This window comes from Lissotriton helveticus, chromosome 4_1 (genome assembly GCF_964261635.1).
Source record: "Lissotriton helveticus chromosome 4_1, aLisHel1.1, whole genome shotgun sequence".
NCBI lineage: Eukaryota > Metazoa > Chordata > Amphibia > Caudata > Salamandridae > Lissotriton > Lissotriton helveticus.
The window spans coordinates 1,057,932,821-1,057,953,063 of record NC_136063.1 but is presented as its reverse complement, the minus strand read 5'-3'; the positions used below and the strand labels follow the sequence as shown (position 1 = coordinate 1,057,953,063).

General features: G+C 44.5%; 1 protein-coding gene across 6 annotated transcripts in view; it reads left to right on the top strand.

Annotated features, from left to right (window-relative positions):
* Positions 1-20,243, top strand: part of CTNND2 (catenin delta 2) — a 3,216,642-nt gene that overhangs the window by 1,470,835 nt on the left and 1,725,564 nt on the right. For all 6 annotated transcript variants that reach the window (XM_078687656.1, XM_078687653.1, XM_078687655.1 and 3 more), the window contains exon 7: positions 11,059-11,596. In XM_078687656.1, the coding sequence (XP_078543782.1) occupies positions 11,059-11,596 (538 nt within the window). The remainder of the gene's footprint in view (positions 1-11,058; positions 11,597-20,243) is intronic.

Genomic DNA, 20,243 nt, shown 5'->3' with positions numbered 1-20,243 from the left:
AGAACCAAGAACCAATCAGAATAAGAGCTGCGAGGAAACTTTACAAAAAAACTGTGGCAGAAGCAAAAGAGGCTCATGATCTAAACTTCTGGCGGGATCTAGCGGAAGCAAGCACAAGGAAAAATGCCAAGGAGTTTTGGGATCTGCTAAGAGCCAGGGACAAGCCTATTGATCAGCAGCTAACCTGTAATATCCCCGGTGATGTATGGTTGGAACACTTCTCAAAGCTGTACTCTGCTCCCCTGGGGGCATCTCACCATATTCTGGCTCCTTTACCTTGCCCCACAGCTGATCTTACAAGTAGCGATGGCTTATTTTCTAGACAGGAGGTAGAAAGGGCAATTAAGGGCATTGTACCCAATAAGGCTGCAGGCCCTGATGGGATTCCGGGCGACTTGCTAAAGTCCTATCCAGCATGGTGGAGCAGATTGATTGCTTCTCTCCTAAATGAGGTCCTGTTGGGAGGCTCTTTCCCCGATTCTTGGAGGGGTGCGGAAGTGGTCCCTATTTTTAAGAAAGGTTCCAGGGACGATCCGGCAAACTATCGCCCCATTAGTTTGCTGGATTCAACCCAAAAGGTCGCGGGTAAAGTAGTACTGACCAGGATTTTGCAGTGGGCAGAGGAAAACAAGATTTTGTCTGATTTTCAAGCAGGCTTTAGAACGGGGACTGGAACCATCGAGCAGACATTTCGCCTTCTAATAATTTATTGGAAAGTAGTGGTGCTGGGAGGGGGCAGTTTGTACTTGGTCTTTATAGACCTGCGTACAGCCTTCGACCTCGTCCCACGAGCATTATTGTGGAATGTCCTCAATGGGTTAGGCTTACCGCCTTATTTGCTGGCCTTACTTATAAAATTCCACGATAGCAATTTTGCCCAAATTAGATGGGGTTCCCAGGGGGAAAAAACATCTCGCATCCCGGTAAATAGGGGCGTCCGCCAGGGTTGTGTGCTTGCCCCCACTCTGTTCTCTCTTTATGTTAACGGAGTGGTGGAGCATCTCCTTCAACATCCATCGGATGCACCTTCCCTGGCGGGGAAGAAAATCCAGACGCTCCTATTTGCGGATGATACCCTTCTAATTTCTAAGTCACCAGCAGGCATCCAAAAACTGCTCTCTAGCTTCAAGACCTTTTGTGACGACAAAGGTCTGGCTATAAATATAGGTAAGACCAAGTTCCTTGTCCTTAACCCCCTCAAGAAATTCGTTGCTCCCCCCGTTCTAGACTCCGTCCCTTTGGAGAGAGTCAAGGAATTCGATTATTTGGGCATACGACTTTCCGATTCTATGAGCTGGAAGGCACACCACCAAAAGGTGTTTCTTGCTCATAAGAGGGTAGCAGGAGCCCTGCTTAAAGAACAGCGTGCCTCATCATTAAAACCTATTGGGGCACTTCTAGATATTTATAGGGCAAGGGTTGTAAGCGCAGCACTATACGGTGCAGAACTGTGGGGCACTCAGAGAGTTGACACCTTGGCCTCCCTCGATAACAACTTTCATAAAGACCTTATGAGGCTGCCCCACAGTACTCCCACAATCCCCCTTTTGCTAGATGCGGGCTCCCGCCCAATATGTGATCAAGCAAAATTACGTCCCCTTTTATTATGGTCCAGAATATGGAATGTCCCTGAACTCCGCAGTTACGCAGATGCTCTAGAAGATCTCCTGTCTCTTCCGGGCTGCTATAAGATCACCTGGCTTAGGGAAGTCAAGTGCCTCCTTTATAAACTGGGTCTAGGAGATGCTTGGGGCAACAAATCAGCTCCCTCAAAACAACTGCTAAAAAAGGCGTATTGGTCATGGTGGATAACGAAAGAATGTGCAATCCAAATCACTGCAAATCTGTTGCCCAGTTTTTGTTAATCAAAGAGCTCCCTTTCAGGGAACCCTATTTGGATTTAATTCACAATTCAGGCGACAGATCCCTGTACATTAAATTCAGGGTGGGGGTACTCCCTCTGGGCCAGTTTACCTCGACCTGGAAGCCACCCTTACAAACTGTACCATTTTGTCCCTTTTGCGACACGAGGGTTGAGTCCGTTGCGCACCTGTTGTTTGAGTGCAACACCTATGCAATGCCTAGAAGGTTATGGTTGAAGCCCCTATGCAGGAGCCTGGGAACGAGATCTCATCTGGAAGCCCTGCGCATACTGCGCACAGATGCAAGACCTTTTTTCGCCTGCTGTATGGCAAAATTCCTAGGCTGGGCTTGGCGTATAAGAACTGCAAAAAAGCTGTTGATCCAGTAACATGCCTTTTCTCTCTTTTTGCCCTCTCTTAAAATTATCATTGATCGCTTTTCAAAATATTCAATGTTGATTTTGTCGGTCATTGTATTGACTGTGCTAAAAATGTCTTTTAATTGATGTGATGTGTTGCTTTTATGATATGTTTTTATATCGAAATAAAGCTTAACTAACATAACCTATGATCCTATTCCCTCTGGCTACTTTCGAGAAATGGAGGGCCTTCAGAGACAGCTGATTTGGGATGGGCGTGCGCGCATTGCCCTCTCCAAACTCACTCTTCCATGGTACGATGGCGGCATTGCCCTCCCAGACATCAGACGTTATTATTGGGCCTCCCAGCTGAGTGCAATCAATCATGCAACTTATGCCCCCGGTTTCACGCCAGCCTTTGCAATGGATAAGTGTCTTTTGCCAGGTGGGAATTTCAACAGGGCGCTGTACTCTAAAGAACCCTATAAGACTCTGGCCGGACCCACTAAAATTGCTGTGCGAGTGTGGCGTGATGCGAATGCTGCTCTGGGATGGAGTGATAGATTGTCCCGTGCAACCGCGTTGTATGATTCGGATGGTTTGGGCAATTTGTGGAGGACGAAAGGCTTTGTTAAATGGGACATGATAGGTATAAGCAAAATTGATGATCTTTGGTCCAAAGGGAATGTTAAGACTTTTGAGGCGCTTAAGATTGAATATGAGCTTGACGACAAGGAATTCTTTCGGTATGTTCAGGTACGGCGCGCCTTGTTGTCTGTCTTCCCCAAGGGGACGGAGATCCCCGAGTCCTCGCCTCTAGAGGACCGTATCCTTGACGGCTACGTACCTGATAGCACAATTTCACTAATCTATAAAAAGCTCATTAACAACAGAGTTGACTTGCTTGTGCGCCTTAGGACCTTATGGACTGCTGACGGGTTGGAGCTGGACGATGAGGACTGGCAAATGGCCGTGTCCTCTCCCAAGGAGGTGGCCATCCCTGCCCGCCTTCGGTTCGTCCAGCTCAAGATCCTACATCGTGTGTATGTTACTGGTCCGCGTCTGGTACGGATGGGGTACTCGGTAGATGGTCTGTGTAAATGTGGGTGCGGCATGAGTGGTACCTTCCTTCATATACTGTGGGAGTGCCCTGAGGTGGCTAGGTTTTGGTCCCGAGTGCATAGCACCATGGAAAGGGTTACGGGGGTTGCACTCCTGCCTGAAGCCAGACGCTGTCTCCTTAATGTATGGGAACCGAATGATTATGATACTGCGCAGATCTGTTGGGCAACCCTCGGTAACATGATCGCGAAAAGGGACATTGCGCAATTATGGGGTTCCCACAGACTGCCCACGGTATCGGCTTGGAAGGAAAATATGGACTGGTGCATGTTCAGAGAAAAGACGGTGTACTTGTCACGGGGCAGACCTAAGAAATGGAGCAGGATTTGGTCTCAATGGAATGCATATCGTGGGAATATATGTACCCCCCCTCAGGACTTTACCCTTAACATTTCATTGTCTCCCTAGATGGCATTCCTGGATCTCGCACTTTAACTGAATATACTGAGCGGTTTCCTTGCTGCCCCCCTCTTACCCTGGAATTGATATTTGTAATACTATATGCATAAGTAATGGAATTAATCCCTTTTCCTCCGTGGTTCCCAAAAATGTCTTTCTGCCTTGTGAAGTGTATTTTGTTGTTTTGTTCTATTTTATTTTCAATAAAAATGTTTAAAATTTTTTTTTTTTTAAAAATGCAGTTTGTGACCAAATAAGCAGAATAGATTTACTACCATGTTTCTCCTTGTTACCAATTTCTTTGTGGCAGAGTTTTAACAAAATAAACGTATAAGTTGAGGTACACATTTTGCATCACTTTTTTGGCACAACCCTGATGCAAAATCGAATTTGTTAAATCTCGTAATGCACTCATGATAGACCTGCGAAACATATGTGTGCGGTGTTAAAATCTGATGTCACTTCCTGTGAGGTTATGATGCCACTTCCTATGATGTCACTTTGTGATGCCGCGCTGCGATGTTATGCACTATGATGTCACTTATATACGGACTAACTCTGTTCGTCTCCCCACTTCTATTTTAGGACTTGTGCCTGTGGTGATGCGCTCTAGTTGTTATGCGTGCGCCCGAGGCACGCCAGGAGCGTAAGGCGGCCATCTTAGAGATGCCGCAGTGAGAGCAAGGCAGACAGACACATTCCCGGCGCTCGGGAAATAAAAGCTTAAAAATCTACCCCGCGTGTCCGAGCAATTATTTAATAAAAGCGGACCTGTATAAACTGGCGACGAGCCTGCGGGACGCCGTGACTGAACCCGCCGAGACACGACAGATAATACGGACCCGAGCGCGGCAGAGGATCGAGAGGTACCACGAGGCAAGGGGGGCATTTCCCAAAGTCCCCGAATGAAGTGCAGCAGCTGAGGCTTTCCTTGAGGCGGGCGCCTGTTGCAACTGTAGTAGGAAGGCAGTGCCTGCACCTAGTTGTTAACAGTGACACCACGGAGAATCCCTGAGGCCTGAAGACAAGGGAAGAGGGCCGGGTGATCAGCCAGGAGCCAGGCACAAGTCGGCAGCGTGCAGCCACGCCTCGGGAGATCCACACGGTGCCAATACACGGACGGTGCAGTGGCCCCCCACGCAGTGAGTAAGCAGGCAGCAGCTAGGCACTTGAATACCTTTGGGCGCACCAGGGAGAATCATAGCGGTCTATCACCACCCCTTAAAGAGCACAGCACTGGAGCTCCAAGGCGCATCCCGCGACAGGGAAGGGAGCCCTGCACACACGCAGGCAAGCGGATCAGAAGAAAGGCAAGCCCCAGGGAGTCCCCCAGGAGTCGCCACACACCAAGCCCCAGTCCAGTGCGAAGGAGGGAAAGTGTGTGCGCAGTCATCGTCCCTCACCAAACTGGTCCCATTCTTACCCAAGCGGGGAGAGCCGGTAATGCTGTGGGAAGACTGGAAGCGGTACTTCCTTAACTACTTGTCCGCTCTAGAGGAAGAGGGAGAAGGGGAATTCTCCAGCTCGAGGAGGAAGAAAATACTGCTGCACAACCTAGGTCCAGAGTGCATCAGAGTGTATGACAACTTAGAGAAGAAGACCAGACTCCCGAATGACACAGATGAGTTCCAACACGCACTGTAGGACCTAGACTCCCACTAGCGCCCAGTAGTGTGCATAGCTATAGACAGATGCAACTTTTTCCAAAGGAAACAAGGCAGCGGAGAATCGATAGATGAATATATAGCGGCGCTGCAGAAGTTAGCAGTGACATGCAAATTTGGCACACTACATGATGAACTCATCAGAGATCAGATCATAATGCACACCGTCAATACAGTGATCCAAGAGAAGCTGTGGGTAAACGGAGACACCCCTCTCAAAGAAGTCGCGGCACTCGTAAAGAAGGCGGAACTGTCAAAGAGGTGCGCTGAAGCCGCTAAAAGGGAGAGCGTCAACAAAACCCCAGTGTTCAAAGTAATAGACAAGAACAGACATGAAGTGACCCAGCAACCAACGCCGCCAAACACGAGGTATCAGAAGAAATACCCCCAGAGACCCATGAGGACCCAAAGACCACAGGGAGAAGGCAGGAACAACTGATACAGATGCGGTAGTCAATCACTCGCAGGCAACGACCAAGGATGCCCGGCGTTCAGGGCAAAATGCTCCTTCTGTGGAATAATGGGGCACCATGAAAAGGTGTGCAGGCGCAAACTTAGGAAGACGGAAGTGAAGTACATCACCCAGGAGTTGGACGGAGACGAAGAAACACCAGAAGGAGAAGATGAAGAGGACGGAGTCTTCTGCATAGACGACCAAGTTCTCAGAATAAACTGCACAAGGTCCAGGAAGCCGGCGTTACAAATGGAAATCGGAGGAGTATAGATCAACATAGTGGCAGACTCGGGCTCCCCGTATACCATAATCCAGCGAACCATATGGGAGAGAGACTTTGAACCTAAAGTAGGCACGGACCTACTCCCAACAGACATACACCCGGTCAAGTACACCGGTGACCCATACCCATGGTGGGTTATTGAGTTCAAGGGAAGAACTGCAGAAGGAAAACTGTATGTCGCAGAGAAAGGACCCTCAGTCTTAGGATGGATGGATGGATCAAGGAGCCCTAGGGATCCAGCTCAACCCAGGAGGGATCACCCAAGTGTTGATGACGGATACAGTACAGGCATACGAAGAAGACGCATGGAAGAAAGAATACCCTAAGGTCTTCAAAGGAACAATCGGGCGGATGACAAAAGTCACACACAAAATATGTCTTAAGGCGGGAGCGCAACCAGTGAGTCACAAGGTTCGCAACATTCCCTTCAGGAGCAGGGAAGCCGTGAAGGAAGAACTCCAACGCCTGGAAAGAAACGAAAGAAACGGGGTCATAGAGGCCATTGAAAGTGCAGAATGGCTCGCACCCGTTAGTTGTGCACAGAAACCCAATTGGAAATTATGTTTGTGTGTGGATTTGAGGGAACTCAACAAGAACATCATGGTAGACAAGTTCCTGCTACCCCGGATAAACGAAATGCTAGCCAAAACAAAGGGAGTAAAGTGGTTCTCCACAGTGGACCTCACATCAGCGTACCATCAAATCGCCCTGCATCCTTCATGCAATCACCTAACGTCGTTCATCACACCTTTCGGCTGCTACAAATTCCTTAGGATGCCGTTCGGGTTGGCGCCCGCCACCGCGATATTCCAAAAACTCATGCACAGGTTATTCCAAAAGGTAGAGGGTGTGCAGTACTTCCAGAACGACATTCTTGTTATGTGCAAGTCGAAAAGGGATCATGATGCCAAACTACATACGGTTTTGACCATACTTGCACAAAATGGACTCACTGCGGAATGGGAGAAATGCAGATTTGGAGTTTGACCCGAGACATACTTAGGCCACGAGATCAGTGAAAAGGGGATAGAACCAAAACGAGCCAACGTAGCAGCTATCAAAGAAGCGCCTACACCAAAGAAGAAGGAAGATGTCCGTTCATTCTTAGGCATGGCGGAGAATTTACCGCAAATTCGTCCCTCACTTTGCGTCCAAAACGCACCACTTGAGACAACTCCTTAAGGAAAAGAACACCTTCAAATGGACAAAGGAGGAGCAAACGGAGTTTGATCTTCTAAAACAGGACATCTGTGCGGCCATTCCTCTGAAAGGATTTGACCAAGCGGCCCTATCCATACTGACCACTGATGCAAGTGACAAGGGGCTAGGAGCGGTGTTAATGAAGAGATCGCAGGAAGGAGAAGTCACCACGGTCAGCTTTGCCTCAAGGTCCTTAGCACCCAACGAGGAGAAATTTAGTGTGATAGAAAAAGAGATGTTGGCTACAGTCTGGGCCATGGAACGGTTCAGGCAGTTCTTGTGGGGCTCGAGTTTTCTACTCCGCACGGACCACAAACAGCTGGTGAGAGTCCTGACCTCTAGCGGGCATGAACACGCGACCCCTTGCATAGCAAAGATGACACAGAGATTACTCGATTATGTTTATGAAGTGGAGTATATTCCCGGGACAAAAAACAAAGTGGCGGATTTCTTGAGCCGAACGGCCGCAATGGAACCTGCAGCGGAACAGGAACCCGCAGAGTGGAAAGACTACATGGTGGCACTCACGCAAGACCATGAAGGGGTGATCATTATGCAGGATGGGAGGAAGCGTACACCAATGATGAAACTCTAAAAAAGGTGAAGACCTATGTGACGCATGGGTGGCCAGATAAGAAGCACCTAGACAGCCAGTTGAGGAAATTCTGGGAAGTCAGTGAAGAGTTATCCATCAGGACAATGCAGTATTTCTACTCAGAGGGGACAAGGTGGTACCTCCACAACCCTTGGTTGATCATCTCCTGGCCATCCTACATGAGGGACATCTTGGAATAATGAAGACAAAAGCCAGGGCGAAGCAAGCGTACTGGTGGCCTGCCATGGATAACCAAGTAGAAAAACATGTCAGGATGTGAGAAAGTTGCAGCCGGGCAGGCACGGCACCTGTCCTATTACACCCGCCACTAGGAAGGTTCTCCTGCCCATCCAGTCCATGGGAAATGCTTTCCGTGGACATCCTGGGCCCCATACTGGACACAAATGGCGTTCCCAAATACGCAATTGTCTTGGTGGACAGGTACACCAAATGACCGGAGGTGGACATATGTGAGGTGGCTGACACAGAAGCAGTACTTTCCTTCCTCACCTCCACATTCCTGTGAGAAGGGATCCCAAAGGTAATTACCTGTGACAATGGGCCTCAGTTCATTTCAGCAAAATGGAATGCCTTTATGGACCGCAACGGATTAGAAGTCAAACACACTCCTGTGTACCATCCGGCGGGAAACGGACTAGCAGAGAGGTTCAACAGGGTAATTATGGCTTGGTGCAAGCGTCAATAAGTGCAGGACAGGACTGGGAGAAGGAACTGCAAAGGATGCTATGGGCATATCGCATCACCCCAGCCAACACTGGATATAGCCCATTCAAAATACTCAGAGGACGAGACCCCTTCAAAAGGACAATCTAGCATGGAAACAACTGATTGTGCAAAGCAAATGGTCCCCGGCAGTTGTGCGACACAACATGGACAAGGCACAAGCCGTGTACACGGAATACTACAACAAACGTCGCATTGTCAAGGAAGTGACCTTAGAAAAGGGCGAATGGGTGAGAGTGAAACAGGCAGTATTGAAGAAGAAGGGAGACAGCACATTTAGCCCTCCTGTGCAAGTAGCGGAACCGTATACTAGGTCAGCCCTACTTAGCGACGGAAGGGTATGGTCGCAAGATAGGATGGCACGATGCAACCGAGTCATGAAGTGGGAAGACCTAGAAGATTGGAATTCGCCCACCCCTGAGGGAAGCAAGGAACCCTAAATAGCGCAAGAGCTGGGGAGAGCCAGGCAAGGAACCCCAGTCCCGATCAGAATGACGAAGAGTTGATAATCCGGAGGACTGCGATGGTGCAGAATCAACCAACCAACCCACGCCTCGCAGCCCAGGAACCGAAGGAACGGAAAGAGGACAGCGAATAAAGGCGAAGGTAGGAGCAGGCCCGCCGGTCAATGAGCCACGAGCGGAAAGCAACCCGAGGCAAGCACGAACCAAGTTGGGCAGGCTGATCAAGGTAACAAAGAAATTTGAGGACTATGACATGGAAATCAAGTAAGACTGTTTAGCACTTGTTCTAGGACACTTAGTGGAAGCCTAGGTCCACTCTATCAGACTTTTGTTGTTTCCATATACGTTTTGTGTAATGTCTAAGAGGGGGGGATATGTGGTGATGCGCTTTAGTTGTTATGCGTGCGCCCGAGGCACGCCGGGATCGTAAAGCGGCCATTTTAGAGATGCCGCAATGAGAGCAAGGCGGACAGACGCATTCCCGGCGCTCAGGAAATAAAAGCTTAAAAATCTACCCAACGTGTCCGAGCAATTATTTAATAAAAGCGGACCTGTATAGTGCCCTGTGGCTAGCGCTTCTATACTCCACATTGGAGTAGAAAGCGCTATATAAATGCAACAATTCCATATACATCTGAGAGTTCGTGCCTATTGCCGGAGAGAGGGAGATTGTTCTCACTCTGGAATGCTGTTTCCAGAGGATGTTTGTGAAGGGTGATTTCATTATGAACTGGGATACTATCGCTGCGTCTAGAGAAGTCCGTGTGCTCCCATCTCTGTCGGCTAAAAAGGCGCTCATCAACAATATGAACATGTCGAATGGGTGCAACTGCTGGGGGTGTTTCCTTATTTTATTCTAAATTACTGTAAAGTTCTCGGGACAACCTCTGGGTTACAGTGCAGACTTTCAGGGCCACAACGGGCCTACTTGCACACCGGGGGCAAACAATAAGCGCGTTTATTTCAAATGCAACTAACCCAATGGAACAGATTAGGAGGAAAAAAATCCCATCCTGCCCCAACCTCTGGCCTACGGCTCTGAACGACCCCGCCACCTGCATGCACCCTCTGCCCTAAGTGTCACGGGATTTGTAGTGCGCCATTGTAAAGAAACGAGAGGCAAGTGCTCTCAGGATAAAGGCACAATGGGTGGGGGAGGGAGGGTTTTTCTGTATACAGTGAAAGGACTGAGCTGCGGGAACTTTTTCCACTCGCTAAAGAGGGGTTAGCAATGGCATTTTTTTTTGTTCTGCTTGTTCATGCGATTACAGCTCCCATTCCGTGTTGCAGCAATGCTTTGTGCTGAGGGCTACATTCCCGTGCAGCGGCGGGCTTTGCTTTCAAATGCACTCGCTCGTCTATGACAGAGGCGGGCTGCAGAGAACCGGGAGTAGCATGTTATGCCTGTACATTGTGGTGTCTCACGCAAGCTGCACTTTTGTCTCCGTCATTGTCTCCGTCATTAAAAAAATATGTAGATACTGCGATATTTCTGCAAATTGAAAGCGCATTTTAAAGGGGATAACTGGTGGGAAAAAATCGGTGGAGTCATCATTATTCTGTCTTTGCAGATAAACTTCAGGTGCGTTGTGTTGTGGTATTATTTCAGGGTGAGCTGCTCGTGAATATTCCAAGTGGTATTTCAATTTCAGTTTATGAGGTTAAGGTTTTCCTTACTATGTTCCCTTACGTGAGGCCCGCGAAGAATGCCAGTTGTTTCCCGCTTGCTAAAATATAGATTCCCTTATCCTGCAAATAAAAAAGTTGCCACTTTAATTTCCAAGCAAGAAATGTGCTCATCACCTTTAATTGTTTTTTCCCTAAATACGAGTACACCAACAGAAGCCGGAGGGGGTTTAGGAGGGCAGATCTGCATTTTTTTTGCCTGAGACGTCTCTTTCTTTGATTGCAGGGCACGGCGAACAGGACGGCCAACACCGCCGGATCGGAGTCCTCGCAGCCACACGCCGCCTCCCAGTCCAGGGAATCCTTTGTGCCAAGCCATGGGAGCGCCTTCCACTTGCCCGACTCCCAGCATTACTACTCCAGCTCCACGCTGCCTGCGCAGAGGGTGAGCTCGCCTCTGTCCATGCAGCAGGGCGGCTCCCCCACCAAGCTCCAGCGGGTGGGCTCCGCCTCGGAGAGCACGGGGTACAGCACCACGCAGCGGGTCTCCTCCCCCAAGCAGTCCCCGAGCAGACTCGCCAAGTCCTACAGCACCAGCTCACCCATCAATATCGTCGTCTCGTCGGCTGGACTCGCACCGTCCCCATTGCGGGTGACCTCTCCGCCCACCATCTCCTCCTCACCTATCCATCAGCTCAGCTCCACCATCGGGACCTACGCCACGCTCTCCCCCACCAAACGCCTGGTGCACACGTCAGATCAATACAACAAGCATCCGGAGCTGTACGCGAGTGCTACCCTGCAGAGACCTGGCAGCCTATCAGGTAAGCATGAACCCTGTCTTTGGCGTCACTTGTAACCTTTGTATTAAAGTAGCACCCGGCACGCGAGGGCAGCGTGCATAGCATAGTACGTGCTCAGTGTAGACAGTGAACATTCGATACTGATTACTGTAGTTGTGGATGAGCGGGGTGGGGGGTTGGGTCATGATTTTTGTGTAATCCTGACCCAGTGACTTTCTGCAGGTGATGGTTGCCTTGTGTATGTGTTGACACCTGTCAAGGCGACGTATGCAGGCATCGGTAACATTGTTTATTGAGTAAACTTTGCCTTTTTTAAAAGTGATGGTACATTTTAACATATACATTTAAAGCACCTACAATTTCTGCTCATTTATGACCTTATATTGGCTGTGTTATTTAGTACCACTATTTGCTTATAGAGATCTCCTGTCACACAACTTCACAGTTTGGTGATATGGAATTAAATGCACGTATTTTGAGAAAAAAAAACTTTTCTGGTTTGTCAATATATACAGCAGTATTGTCATGTGTTATCTCTTTGTTGTTGCTCGGGATCCCCACAAATAAAGTGCTGGACTAATTTGCTTGAATGTCCATGATTTAAATATATAAAAATGTTGAGGGAGTTTGATCCCCAAACTCTTAGACCATGATGACGGGAAACAAACGACCCTTCTAACTGAAGGGTCGTTTGTTTCCCGTCACCATGGTCTAAGAGTTTGGGGATCAAACTCCCTCAACATTTTTATATATTTAATTTTATATTTGCACAGTGCAATGCAATTTGTTTTACGAAATTTACATTACTGTATAGCAAGTTTTGGTATTGCTGTTCATCTTGAAGTTTTTTTCTACTGTGTAATGTAAGTTGGATTTGTAAAGTGCTGCTTGTGAGGGTGTCCAGGTACTGAGTAAATAAGTGTAGGCATGTGGTGAGGCTGGACCTGAATACAGGCAGCCTAGAGGGTCCAGCAAGAAGACTAGTTGAACCAGAAATTCCTTAATAACATAGGAATATGAAAAAATAAGTGTAGCGACAAACAGAATGAACAGTACAGGAGGAAAGGAAAAAAGAAGAAAAACAAGAGAAGGAAAGAAAAGAAATAAAATAAGTATTAGGAAAATGATGAGTGTGAAGATACGAAGGTGGTAAAGGGAAGCCAAAGTAAGTCAGATTTGATTTTCTGAGCTAAAGAAGAAGAAGAAACGGTGGTATTCTATGTTCATCACAAACAAGGTTCCATCAAGTCATAATAGATAACTTAGAGTTATCCTTCTAACACGATAAAATGACTTTAAAAGCAAGAGCGATAAACAGGTCAAATAAAACAGGTTTTGAAGATAAATTATCAAAATCAGCAGACAAAGTACCGAAAAATGTTTTGGGGAAAGAAAGTGGAATATTACATGATAAAATCAATAATCATTTGCCCAAATAGTTATCCAAAATACAATAACTTTAGGACAATAATAGAGTAGATGACTCAAAGTACCATCAGAAGCAAGAAATGACCAGCAGGAGGATGAAATAGAGGGGTTAATTTATGAAGAAAAACATGGGTAATTACAGCTCTATTATAGATAACAAATAAAGATTGTGTTATATTAGCAGCGTTAGAGGTTTTAAATACTTTACGGATTACTTCAGCTGACCATCTACTCACGGGATTTAAACCCAGCTTGGGGATCCCCCACTCTGTCTGCCTCCTCTCCGGGATGCCATAATAAGTACCATTGTAGGATAGATAATGAATGGGATACATCTTTCCCCCATATTAATTCAATAGAAGATGTATTTCTCATAGTGATAGGGGAAGAAAGATATTTAATTATGAAGGAAGCTTTAGGGGTGGAGTCAGTAGGAAGGTCGTATAATGGGGTCACAGGAATGAAAGGTGTAACGTCAGGTGTAAAGTTGTTGCTTAATAAATAAGTATGGAGTACAGGAATTCATTGATTATATTGTTGGAGACAAGAATCAGGAAGGTCATACTTCTCCTGCAATTGTGGGAAGGATAAAATAGAATTATGGGAAGTCAAATGATGCACATAAAAAATACCCTTTTGCTTCCACTGTTTGAAGTAAAATGATTTGTGGCAACATTCAATAAATTGATTGTACCAAATAAAGGATGCAAGAAAGGATTGACCAGAATCAGATCCTTGGTTAAAAAGGGTGTGTAATAAATAGTAGGAGTACTTAAGAATAGGGGTTTTAGATATAAATGTACAATTGGACATAGAAACCGAATTTCGAAAAGAAAATTCTTGTAAAAAAGAAAGTTCAAAAACAACCCATTTTGGTATTGGACATCATGGTAATCTTTAGATAAAGCATAACACTGAAGGATTAAAAAGGCAGTGTGATATCACTTAAAGCTTAGATTTTTGAGAGAGACCCCTTATGAACACCAGGGGATTGGAGTACTTCAAACAGTAAAAAAAGGGTTTTTCCCTTGGCTAACACACTTATAATTTCATGCCTATCCGCATGTATTTCTATACAAACACTATACTACATGCACTGCAATCTATCCACACATTTGTTGTATAGTTTAAAACATTTATTCTTGTTAAAATTCTTTCTTTGGTACAAAGTTATTAGACATTTGTAAAAAAAAAAATTCATAATTACAGAACACAATCACAATATAACATTTTGAAATTCATAGACACAATATCATACACTTCAATGGTTAAAAAGCGCAATAAGTAGATTTTTTGCACTATATTATAAAAAAAGAGAAAATCACATCAAGGGAGAGACATACAAGAGACACAAACAATTTGTCATTAAAAGTTACACATCTGAGACCCTAATATTGTCAGAATCTGAACCTAGGCCCGTTATTTTCTGGACTCCAGGATAGATTTGTTCTCTTGATTGTGTATATGCGGCGTCAACGTGTTTCGATGGCTACTATTGATACTCTGCCATCTTTTTCAAGACTGTGTAATTAGTCTCTCCTAGGTTCTGGGCACTGGATGGTTGCCACTTTCAGGAATTTTCCTGCTTACATAACAGTCTTAATCTTGAGCGGTTTATTCACGATCTCAGACTTCGGACGTATGTTTCATCTCAATACTGCATTCTTGTGGTGGATATGATGACTCCTCGAGTCCGCCTATCTTTTTGTTTCTTGATTTCATACACCTTATTGCCTTTATTTGGTGTGGTTATTAATTTGACTGTTGTCTGGCGGACTCTAGTTCTTTATTTTGGATTTCCCGTCTTGTTGAAATGCCCAAGACTTTTTTTGTGTTTATAAGGGCAAAACTCCTAGTGGAGAGTGGATTTGCTGACAACCTTCTTGAGCAGTGTTCAATCGGCTGTCTCCCGCAGCGTAGCGTTCCACTCTCTCCTCTCGCGTAAATCCTTGCGTCTGATCTCGCGGTCCCGGCATGAAATCTATCCTGGAGTCCAGAAAATAACGGGCCTAGGTTCAGATTCTGACAATATTAGGGTCTCAGATGTGTAACGTTTAATGACAAATTGTTTGTGTCTCTTGTATGTCTCTCCCTTGATGTTATTTTCTCTCTTTTTTATAATCTAGTGCAAAAAATCTACTTATTGCGCTTTTTAACCATTGAAGTGTATGATATTGTGCCCATGAATTTCAAAATGTTATATTGTGATTGTGTTCTGTGATTATGATTTTTTTTTTAAATCTCTAATAACTTTGTACCAAAGAAAGAATTTTAACAAGAATAAATGTTTTAAACTATACAACAAATGTGTGGATAGATTGCAGTGCATGTAGTATAGTGTTTGTATAGAAATACATGCGGATAGGCATGAAATTATAAGTGTGTTAGCCAAGGGAAAACCCTTTTTTTACTGATATCACTTAAAGTCAGGAAATTGTACACCCCCTGTAGTTTTTGGTCTAATTAGCTTCGATAAGGCAATGCGAGCGCGCTTGTTATTCCAAAAGAACTTAATACATATGGAATTTATTTGGGAAAAATAATAATTAGGAATTTGAAAAGGTAACATAGAAAGTAAAAGTGTATCAGGTATAGTGGGAGAAAACGAGACTCCTAAATATTTAATGTTCTGGGGACACCATGTCAAATTAGTTTTGTGGAACATATAATGATAACAACCGGAATTTAGTGGTAGGATTTCCTTTTTAGAAAAATTTAATTTGTAACCAGAGACCTTGGAAAATAGCGTAAACTCTTTTCAAAAAAGGATCGAGGGAAGTAGAGGGATTAGACATATACATTAAAACATCATCTGCATAAGCAGAACGTTTTATTTCTTGAGAGTTGACTTTTAATCCAGTAATACCAGGGTTGCATCTGATTCGCTCAAGAAAAGGTTCCAAACAGAGGAGAAAAAAATTGGAGAAAGAGGGCAGCCTTGTCTAGTGCCTCTGTGGAGTTTTAAAAAGGTGGGGAAATGGCCATTAACAAAAACACAGGCACGTGGTTCAGTATATAACAGTCTGAATAAAGTAATTTATCTGTGACCAAAACCAAACCATCTAAGGGCAGAAAACATAATTACCAATTTATACGATCGAATGCTTTCTCAGCATCAAGCGACAAGGCTGCTAGGGGAGAAGGATACTTTTTCCCAAGGGCAAGAATATTAGAAAATGTTCTGGAATTATCAAATGCAAGCCTGCCCTTAATGAAACCTGATTGGTCAGGCTTAATCAGAAGGGGGATTATATCATTCAAACGTGATGCTAACATTTTTGGAAAGACTTTACAATCATAATTGATTAACCAATTGGGTCGGTAACTTTTGAGGAGAACGGTGATTTCAGCATGTTTCCAGGTGTCTGGGTAGCTGGCTTTTTTGAGGGAGGTGTTGATGAAAGTGAGTACAGCACTGATTGTGGCTCTTCCCTGGTTGTAGATGTGGTGAGGGCTGGGGTCTGTAGGGGCCCTGATTGGACTGTCTTCATTATTGCTGCACTTCCTCAATGGATAGAGAGTTCCATGCTGTCAGTTGGTAGTCTTGGATTGATGAGGTTACCAGGCTGGGAAGGTCGATGGGGGGGGGGGGGGTTGCTGAGTTTTGAGGATGCTGCAGGTCTTAGTGATTTGTTCATGGAAGAAGTCAGAAAGGTTGTTGCAGTGAAATTGTGTGTTGGTGGTGGTTTGGGTTGTGGCTGTTGGGTTGGTGAATTCCTTGACGATGGCGAACATTTCCTTGCAGTTGTAGGAGATAGATTAGATTCTCAGGGTCAGGGCCTTTTTCTTTGTCTATTTTTCTTGATGATGATAGTGTCTAAGTGCAGCCTTGTATGTATTTCTTGTGGTGCTTCCTCAAGTGGTTCTTCATTTTCTTTCGAGTTGTTTATAAACTCTGTTGGATTTTCTGAGGTCAATAAGCAATACATGAGCACTATAAAGGTTTTAATACTGCCCCAAGGTGCATCACTCCAATAGTTATAGCCATGGGTCTGTGTGCAAGACACCATTTATAGCGCTAACTTCACACAGCTATGGCATGTAAACCTTGTGGCATTGCCTATTTTCACAGTGGCTCATTATGTAAAGCCCCATGCCCAGGCCAACATTTCCCCACAATGTATATAGCCCAAAGCCCGGCCTGTATTGTGTCATTAGTTAAGGCATTTTAGCCAGGTTGGTACAATGCCAAAAAATAAAGCACCTTGACCAAGCCATTTAACCCCAGAATGAAAAATCACCAAAGCCAGTTTGTTTCAGAATGTCCCAGATAGGACAGTATCAGACAGTGTGGACTAATTGAGAGGAAAACCCAGTGACTAATATGACATATATGACTATAGGTAGGTGAGTTTCCACAAGGACCCACTATTTGATGAAACAACAGCCAATTCACTGATGTGAAATGCCTAAGGAGATACCTGGGTAGGAGGAAGGACTATGAAATATGAAGTGATGGCTGTTGGTCTTTGAAAATGGTGGGGTTTAACGTCTGCTTAAAATTTCAATGAATGATAAAGTGATCCCTGGTGACCTCTGGGGTACCCCAACCAAAAATAGGTCAAATACTGCACTTACAACTCATTACTTTTAAACATAAATATGCTAAAAGCTCAAAAAATACTTCTGTATTTTCAAAATGTGCCTTCTAAGTCTAATCCTCATCAGGAGTGTGTCAGCGTTTCCTTCACTAAGAAAAGTTTGTAAAAAAATAAATAAAATATTAGCATTTTCAGCACCATTTAATTAAAAAGTCCAAAAATGCAACGTTGATATTTCTGAATATAAGCATCATGTTTAATAATAAATGAAAGTCCTCAATAGGGACAATCTATATACCTAATTATAAAGTGTTTATTCTATTGGCTGCAAATACTTAGAATAACATTCAAGAGCACATACCAATGAAATAATACAAACTAGCTTTCCACAAACCAGAAGGACTGCCAGGGTCAGTTGTATTAAGGAGAACATTACATATTATTTAATTTCTAATCAGAAAGTGCAGCTATGCACTTTGAGTGATATAACCCAAATATGTTTACTTTAACTATTTGATTGCAAATCAACTCAGCAGATAATGAAACACAAATGCTGTACTGTACTAACCCACACAGACAATCACTTAATCACGTGGATAACTGTGCAAATTCTTACACAGAGCAGCATTAAAGCAGACAGCCCCCTTTTCAATATTGATCGATATCAATATATCTACACATGTATAAATGCAAAGACATATCTTTTGTAATTCAGCTGGGCCCCTACTTTGTGAACATAAAATGGTGTTTGGACGTTTTGCCCTTATTGTTTGGATGCAAATCCAATTCCAATTTGAAAGCTTTTATTCGGTTAAATAGATCAACCATATAAGCAGTAAAATCATAAATCAATACAATGATAATTATGAAATATAGACTACAAAGTTAATAAAATATAGGTACATAAGGGTTCATAGACATAATAATCCAGATACAATGTGCGTGTGCCTGATTCATGTATGGACCCTAGCGATTTACATAAACATATATGGTCCTAGTACAAAAAGTGCAAATGCAGAAAGTTACATGATGCCCTAAAAATCGTACAGTCAAGTGTCAATGATCATCAATTGCCCAATACTGATAGATTTCAGAAGAAATGTAGCTAAATAAAAACACACCCTGGGTCCTCTAGTCTAAGGAGCAACTTCATGGCGTCTTTAGTAGATCTTATATTATAATATAAAAAGAATGGTTTAAAATTTTTTTTTCAAAAATGAGAGTAAAATTTGCAAAATAATAACATATGGCAGCAGCTTTGTCAGGAAACTCCATCACATGGGCATGGTTGAGCAGAGCACTGTGGTACAAAAGGGGTGGTGATGGACGGAGCATCTGAACCAATCAAACACTCACACCCAGTCAACAGATCTGGGTTTAATCCATCACCGTTCTTTAGCCCACTTTGCCACCCCAGTTAAGACATGGCCATATGCAAATCAGTCTGACCCTGTGCCTCATGGGAACAGTCCACCCCGAACTGCCAAGCCATGCCTTCCCTGGCCCGGATTCAAGCTTCCTAGGACCGGTTTCTGGCATTACAGCCGTCTTCAGCCAGGCTTGCTTGAATCCAGTGGCAAAATGAGCAAGGGACTCACGTCTGAGCATACCCTGCCAACTTATGGCTAACAAAGCGGTACAAAAGGGGGTGGTGATGGACGGAGTATCTGAACCAATCAAACACTCACACCCAGTCAACAGATCTGGGTTTAATCCATCACCGTTCTTTAGTCCACTCTGCCACCCCAGTTCAGACATGGCCATATGCAAATCAGTCTGACCCTGTGCCTCATGGGAACAGTCCAGCCCGAACTGCCAAGCCATGCCTTCCCTGGACCGGATTCAAGCTTCCTAGGACTGGTTTCTGGCATTACAGCCGTCTTCAGCCAGGCTTGCTTGAATCCAGTGGCAAAGTGAGCAAGGGACTCATGTCTGAGCATACCCTGCCAACGTATGGCAGAGCACTGTTTCATAATTGGGAAATTAACAAGATGATGTATGGTACCCAATCTTAAGCGTGTCAACACAAATTGATGTGATGCTCTTGTCACAACTGACAGGTAAGTTTGGAAACCCTGTTTAAGATCCATTTGCAGATAAAAAATAAAGGTTGATTGGTTCTTGATAACACTGGAACGGGCCTCTGTTTTATGGGCTAATAGAATCAATTTTATCTCTGTTCTGGCAACAAAATCTACACACTCAGGGTCCAGCCGAATATCACAATTAAATAAGACTTTATACCAGTAAGAGATATAATTAAGCCAAGGTATTCTTAGACAATTCCTCATTTTGAGATAGTCCCGTATGATAGATTAGGTGAACATTGTCTCCTCTTTTGACAATATAGATTTCCATAGTAGAAGAGGGCGCAATGAAGCCAGATCTGAAATATATTTAATGCCCACCTCACGATGAACAAGTTCTGTAGAGGCCAATAAAGGGACACACAACAAGCGTTTTAAAAAATGAGTTTTCAGTGTGTTGTAATAGATTACCTTGGCAATGTCCCCATACACCTGCCCCGTAAAGTGCTGCAGTAACACATCGTATCGCATAGATTGTCAACATATCTTTGATATGTCGATGGCCCAGTTTAGAAGCAAATCTAAAAATACCATTGATGTTTCTCAACATCTTAGAACAAGCATTTTCCTGTTTCTGAGCCCATGGCCTGTTCCCTGCAAATGTAATACCCA